Genomic DNA, 7602 nt, shown 5'->3' with positions numbered 1-7602 from the left:
GTGCTGGGATTACAGATGTGAGCCACTGTGCCCGGCCAAATGTAATTTTTTAAGTTTAATATTTATTAAAATGTCATTTGGTCATTAAACTCTTAGAGCCTATAGTAACACAAAGAAAACTTACATCTATAATATACTGAGTAGTATTTGATAAGGTAACCAATAAGACTTTTAAGCAAAAAATAAATTCATTTTAGGATTACATTTTTTGGAAGTAGTAGAATGGAGTTCAGGGAGCAAAAGAAATCAAACAATATTTCCAACTGTTACAAAGCATGTTAAAGTATTTTTAAAGATGGAAAATGGTAGCTATCAAATCTCTATTGCACCAAGATTTCACTGGATACATTTAAAAGACCAAATAACATTTTTAAATGCCAATATTTACAATACATATTAAAATGCTTCTTTTGAGGCTATTTAAACATAATGATTTTAGATATTCTTTTAAAAAATCAATCAGAGGGATGGGTGCGGTGGCTCACGCCTGTAATCCCAGCACTTTGGGAGGCCAAGGCGGGCGGATCACGAGGTCAGGAGATCGAGACCATTCTGGCTAAAATGGTGAAACCCCGTCTCTACCAAAATTACAAAAAATTAGCTGGGCGTGGTGGCGGGCACCTGTAATCTCAGCTACTCAGGAGGCTGAGGCAGGAGAATTGCTTGAACCCGGGAGGCAGAGGTTGCAGGGAGCCAAGATCGCACCACTGCACTCCAGCCTGGGTGACAATGCGAGACTCTATCTCAAAAAAAAAAAAAAAAAAAAAAATCAATCAATCAGAGTATCATGGTTTTTCCAAAATTTGTAGGTGCGCAAGTAAACAAGTTTGAAGACTATTCACTGCCTACTGGTTACAGCCCTTTCAGCTCTGGGCCACCTGGTTGGTTGGGGCCAGATCACCTTATTTCAAGCATCAACCAAGCAGACACCATGTTGGTCTTGGTTAACTGCTATATCACGACCCTTAGCATAGTCAATGTTAAATTAATGAATGTTGAATATTAGAAATCATTCACATCTTCCCATCCACTTCTGCTTCAGGGACTGCTCTGACACTGGCCTAGCCTGAAATGACTGACACCAGGATGACCGTGGGGGGTAAAGGGTGTATCCTACATTGTCATATCTTGTCACATCTTGTCACAACAAAAGTGAAATGAGTCTAGACCTAAGCTGAATCGACCGGCTGAGTCATTATAAATCTCAGATCAAATCAGGCATTAGATTTACAAATTTAACTGGATTGTAGAATTACTCTGAAGTTTTTAGGACCAGCAAAAGAATTCACTCTCTAGAGACAAAGGTAGCAAAAGTCCCAGTGACTATCTTCCTCTCCTAGATCAATGTCAAGCGCCACCCTCCGTTTTCCGGCCATTCTCGCCGCACGTCTAAGCAGTCGTCTTTCAGAATGCACTCCCATGTAGTTGCCTCATGTGACCCTCTCCTGAGTGATACCATCACTTAGAACCCTAATCCCAGATTCTGACATTAGGGAGGGACTACAGAAGGGGGAACCCATTTGCGTCTCTCCATTTTCTAGTGGTGATATTTTACACATACTGTATGGGTTTAAATTTGAAGTACCCTAGAAACAGACCTTGTAATCAAAAGGAGATTGAAAAAATAATGCAGAGAAGGCATTAATGAAGCCTTATGGATTTACACCATATCAAGAGAAGTCTCCAAAGGCAGAAATGCACATCAAGCCTATTTCTTCTGACTCATTTCCTCTGGAGAAGCAGCTTAGGATAATTCAGGCAAAAGGCCACGAAATAATTGCATTGGTAACAGGAACCTGGTAGAAAAATAGAGAGGGGACTGCTAAATTAAACTCAAACAGGGCTTTCGTGGGGAGTCACATAGCATGTTTTTTGTTTCTCACTTAGGATAAAAAAAAAATCTAGTTTTCTTACATTTTTACTTGAAAAAAATCAGAGGCTAATTTAATGCTTTTATACAATAATTAGTGCAAATACACTAAGAGTGATCTTTTACATAATAATAAATCACATAGTAAAAATACACTTGAAAAGATTTTAGAGTAACTTTTCTTGCCAAATAACCTGTCAAATACATACAGCAATGCTTGGCTGCATTGGCCAAAAGCCTTGTGTGTTCATGAAGTGGCTAGGATTAATTGTGGTCACCCTATTAGTATCAACACTGACCTTTCCCCTTCTATGTATTCCTTCCTCACTGCCTGAAAAAAAGTAACTGGTTATAAAAACAATCAAAATGAATACTTTCAGATGCTCTTTCCCAAAACTGGGTCAGAGACTACTGGTGTATGTCCTGGATCTCAGAGGCATGGGAAGAAAGGTGGCTAAAGCAGAATCTATGAGAAAGAAATCAGAAACTAAGGTAAGAGAGGATGGGGCTGGGCATAGTGGCTCACGCCTGTAATCCCAGCACTTGGGAGGTAGATCACCTGAGGTCAGGAATTCGAGACTAGCCTGGCCAACATGGTGAAACCCCATCTCTACTAAAAATACAAAACTTAGCCGGGCGTGGTGGTGCGTGCCTGTAATCCCAGCTACTCAGGAGGCTGAGGCACGAGAATTGCTTGAACCCAAGAGGCAGAGGTTGCAGTGAGCGGAGATTGCGCCACTGTACTCCAGCCTGGGCAATGGAGAAATAACGGGTAAGAGAGGATGGGAGGGAGAGAAGGAAGGAAGGGAGAGAGGAAAAGAAGGAAAGAGGGAGGAAGAGAGACTGATAGAGGGAGAGTGAGAGGAAAAATATGTGGAGGAAAATAGTCAACAGTAATTAAGAGAGAAAATTAACCATGAGGAAGAAATAAGGGAAAGTCATAATATTTACCAAAAAAAAAAAACCCTTGTGGTCAGGGAGAAAATGGCTGCTTTATTTCAAATTCAGGGTTAAACCTAAGAGGCAGAAATCCTTATACATTCATATACATTTCTTTTAAAACTCCCCAGTGTCTGGAAGATGCTAAGGAACTAACTCAATATGTTAAGAACTAGTAAAAATAAATAAAGGCCGGGCACGGTGGATCATGCCTGTAATCCCAGCACTTTGGGAGGCTGAGGCGAGCAGATCATGAGGTCAAGAGATCGAGACCATCCTGGCCAACATAGTGAAACCCCAACTCTACCAAAAATACAAAAATTAGCTGGGCGTGGTGGCACGTGCCTGTAGTCGCAGCTACTCAGGAGGCTGAGGCAGGAGAATCACTTGAACCCTGGAAGCGGAGATTGTGGTGAGCCGAGATCGTGCCATTGCACTCCAGCCTGGGCAACAAGAGCGAACAAAACTCCATCCCAATAAATAAATAAATAAATAAATAAATAAATAAATAAAGAAAAGCAAAAGAATCAAGGATTTATCCACCCATTCCATATGAACTGTACTTCAAGGTACTAAATAGTTGGAGGTGAATTTCTCTTTGTAGGTGTATTCTGGCTAATGAGAAAAGGAATAACAATTAGAATATTACCAGTTTGTAACCTCTAATGATAAAGTCTATCTAGGCAATGCCAGTTATTAGCTGCTTCCTAATAAAATATGCAACACCACTACACAAAGAAAAGCTGAATCTGATTAAACATCTTGCTCTAACTTCCAACATAAAGGGGGAAAAAGGATGAAAAACATGTTAAGTGACAGTTCAAGGATACCGTCATCAAAATCCTGACTGTAAAAACCTTACAGGAGAAATAAACTAAACATTCCCATCAAAAGGCAGAGATTGTTGCTCTTTTTAATCTGTCTTATCTCCTTAGTTCTGTCTGTAGATACTTCAAATACAAAGATATAAAAATAAGTAAGTTAAAAATGAGAATATGGAAAACACACACACACACACCACAAACAGTAAGCAAAAGAAAGCTGGAAGGGCGATAAAAACATTGGGCAAAATGGACTTTGGAGTAAGCAGTAGCAGTGGAGATAAGCAGGAAACTTCATAAAGATAAAATGGTGACTACAAGTGAAGGAAAAACTACAAATGCATATGGGCCTAATGACAGGGCTCCAAAATACAGGATGGAAAAACTGACAGAAGTAAAGGAAGAAAATCACAAATCCACAAGCAGTGTTGGAGATTTTAAAACACCTCGCTCAGTAATTGATAGAGTAACCAAGGGAAAAAAAAGAAATCATAATATAGAAGAACTACAATGCTATCAACCAACCATAAAAATTTGGAAACAAAAAACCACAAAGATTCTAAAATAGGAAGAGTGGGTAGGTTGGTTAGGCATTTATCTGCCTCCTCTTCTAAACCAGTTCGCTTTCAAACATAATAACTAGGTACAGGTTTGCCACAGAATTGAAGAGAAAGAAAAGAACAGGAAAGGTGCTGAATTTAAGGAAAGAGGGGTCCATCTTTTATTTATATAGCCTTCAAATTCCAGAGTTTCCAAAGCCTTTTTTACACACATGATCTCGTTCCATCCTAACACTATCCTTTGAAAAGGCAGCCCACATTTCCGTAGCTCCATTTTACAGACAAGGAAGTTGAGCTCAGAGGCTGATTTTGCCAAACAAACAAAATCGCGAATCTGCTTCTAGATCAAAAGGGTGGACGTATTTTAAAGATCACCTGAGGGAATTTCCTGGGAATGTAGTGAAGTATCAATTATTTTCTTTCTAGAAAGTACATTTTCTGCTGGACACAGTGGCTCACACCTGTATTCCCACTTGGGAGGCTAAAGAGGGAGGAACACTTGAGCCCAGGATTTCGAGACCAGCCTGAGCAACACAGTACGACCCCATCTCTAAAATATTTTTTTAAAATTAGCTAGGCTTGGTCCTAGCTACTCAGGAGGCTGAGGCAGGAGGATCGTTGAGCCTAGGAGTTCAAAGCTGCAGAGAGCTATGATCATGCCACTGTACTCCAGCCTGGGCGACAGACAGAAAAAAAAAAAGTATTTGGAAATATTTCCCCCAATATGTCCAAATATCCAAAGCAATTATATTAAGGGTATTGGCTCCCTGGTTAAGAATTGGGCTTTATTTTCACACACTCCCTGAAATGACACAGCCAGAGATCAGGTAGGACCCAGAGAGAACAAAGTTACAAACCCTGTGTCCAAACAGCATCCTAAAATGAAACACTCCTGGATGGAACCCTTGGCAAACTCGGTGTTGACCAAACTCCCAGTTACCCATAAAAACTTATCAAGTTATGGTTTAGAAACAGATTCAGAGAAAGCAGTCTGCAGAAAATATGCAGATTTACTCTTTTAATTAGCAAAACACAGACTTTACAGATCTCATTACTGTATTTAGAGAATAAATCTTAGAGTAAAATGACTGTTTCTTGACTTGAACCAAATTATGTGGGTTTTTTTATAATTAGAAAACTTTATTGAAGAGCTTAAGAAATAATTTAAGTATCAATATTGAATCTTCAAAAACTCCTCCAGTAAGTCTATGACAGCTGCACAGTAATTCAGAAATATATATTGTCTTAGATTTTCTTAATATTCACATCTGCCTTCTGTTCTTTGAAATTCTTTTTGTGTTTATGCTTAAAGATAGACATACAATTCAAGTATGTTCAGGTGAGGACTGGTTACTTAAATAGCATATATATGCTTTACATACACCTGTCTCGGGGTTCCACTGAAGCATATATTCTTCTAGGTATTTGGGGGACTGTGTCATTAAGGCTAATGGTGGTTTAATCTAAGAGGAAAAAAATACATGCATACCAAGGAATACTTTTCAGTTTCTTGGCAAAACACAAAAGAGAGGAAAAGTGATTTGACTTTTTAGCTCCAAATGCTTTCAATTTCTTAGGTAAGGTCAATGTAGAATCTGCTGAGATTTTTTTTATAGAACCTGAGTGAATAAAATGCAGAGGTAAATCACTACTTTCTATTTAAAGCAAACTGGCTTTTTACAAAGCTTATGACCATTTTTAAAGAAAAAGAAAGGAGGCCAGGTGCAGTGGTGTATGCTTATAATCCCAGTGCTTTGGGAGGCCGAGGTGGGAACCTCGTGTGAGACCAGACTGAGCAACATAGTGAGACCCAGGTGTGATGGCTCATGCCTGTAATCCCAGCTACTTGGGAGGCTGATGTGGGAGGATCACTTGAGCCCAGGAGGGTGAGGCTGCAGTGAGCCATGATTGTGCTGCTGTACTCCAGTCTGGACAACGGAACAAGACCCTGTCTTGAAAAAAAAAAAAAAGGAAAAACACATGTTCTTCCCAGAAAATAAAAAATAGGCCAGAGTTTCTTGGTTCTTCTTTTTTTTTTGAGACAGGTCTCACTCTTTCACCTAGGCTGGAGTGCAGTTGCACAATCTCAGCTCACTGCATCCTCTGCCTCCTAGGTTCAAGCGATTCTCCTGCTTCAGCCTCCAGAGTAACTGGGATTACAGTTGCCCGCCACCACACTCGTGGCTAATTTTTTATTTTTAGTAGAGAGGGGGTTTCACCATGTTGACCAGGCTGATCTCGAACTCCTGACCTCATGTGATCTGCACGTCTCAGCCTCCCAAAGTACTGGAATTACAGGCGTGCACCACCGTACCTGGCCGGTTCTTCTTTATTCTGCCAGGCAGTCCACCCTAGGTGGGCATGCTTCCTACATGGACTCCGAGGGGCTCTCTGGTCTCTGCTGATGTTGCTGGCATACCTGCTGTGGACACCCAGTAAAACAGTGGCTCCATACAATCATGAGAAAAAAGATGAATGTGACCATTACATTTCACACAGGCTTTGAAGGAACCATCAAACCAGTAACAACTCAATTACTCTTTGTGGCTTCTTTTTATTTTCAATCAATAATCTAGAAGTGAAGGTCTCCACAGCCCATTATGCCTTCACTGATCCACCTACTTCCCATGAACACCTGCTGAAGGAAAGGGATAAGGCAGCATGTGCTAAGATGCAGTGCTGCTTCTAAACACAATTTGTGGGGGGCAGGCATGAAACCCAAGTTCAGAAGTACTTAAGTACTGAGGTGATTACTCAACTATGAAAAGGTCTTTCAGGCGCACAACTGATTTTTAGCAGGTGCAGGGTATGAAGACCTTCATTGTGATTTTATAAAAGTAGGCTATGTTGCATGAGTATCTAAAAGTGGCTGAAAAACCGACTGCATGCTTTTAAGCCTAAAAATAACCCAGGACTAGAGCCAAACATGTACATTTCAGCAGAAAAGTGATAAACAGAAAGCCAAGCGGGTAATATGCTGAAGAATGAAGAAAGCCCACATGATGGCTTATGCTGACTTTAAAACTGAGTGAAACATTCAAACATTAAAGAAGTCAAAACAAATGCAGTTAGGTGTATACATCACCCCAAAAGAACCTATGGCTATTAAAGCTGCCATGAGGATCTTCTGAACTGTTAAAACCTTACTTACGTTATGCTACCAGTCTGATTCACCTTCAGTTTCAATAACTGATAGAAATTTCTTACCAAGACCCTCATTTTGGCATCATAAATGTTAATTTGTAGATCAGAATCATAAAACTACTAACTCCATATTCATTTGCTAATTTATGAGACAGAAAACATACAGTCCTTAATTCTAAAAAGGCCATTTAATATCTCACCCCTATTACTCTTCCAAGGAGGGAAACAGAGAGGGTGTCTGGAATTGCAGTAGAACACGTTTAGAACA

General features: G+C 40.0%; 1 protein-coding gene across 1 annotated transcript in view; it reads right to left on the bottom strand.

The window, feature by feature from the left end:
- Positions 1–805: 805 nt before the first annotated feature.
- KICS2 (KICSTOR subunit 2) overlaps positions 806–7602 on the bottom strand; it is a 30827-nt gene continuing 24030 nt past the window's right edge. Inside the window, exon 4 of the mRNA XM_011727290.3 lies at positions 806–1796. Within this exon, the coding sequence (XP_011725592.2) occupies positions 1723–1796 (74 nt within the window). The 3' untranslated portion in view covers positions 806–1722. The remainder of the gene's footprint in view (positions 1797–7602) is intronic.

This window comes from Macaca nemestrina, chromosome 10, assembly GCF_043159975.1.
Source record: "Macaca nemestrina isolate mMacNem1 chromosome 10, mMacNem.hap1, whole genome shotgun sequence".
In the NCBI taxonomy this organism is placed as follows: Eukaryota; Metazoa; Chordata; class Mammalia; order Primates; family Cercopithecidae; genus Macaca; species Macaca nemestrina.
This window is presented reverse-complemented; position numbering and strand designations above follow the sequence as displayed.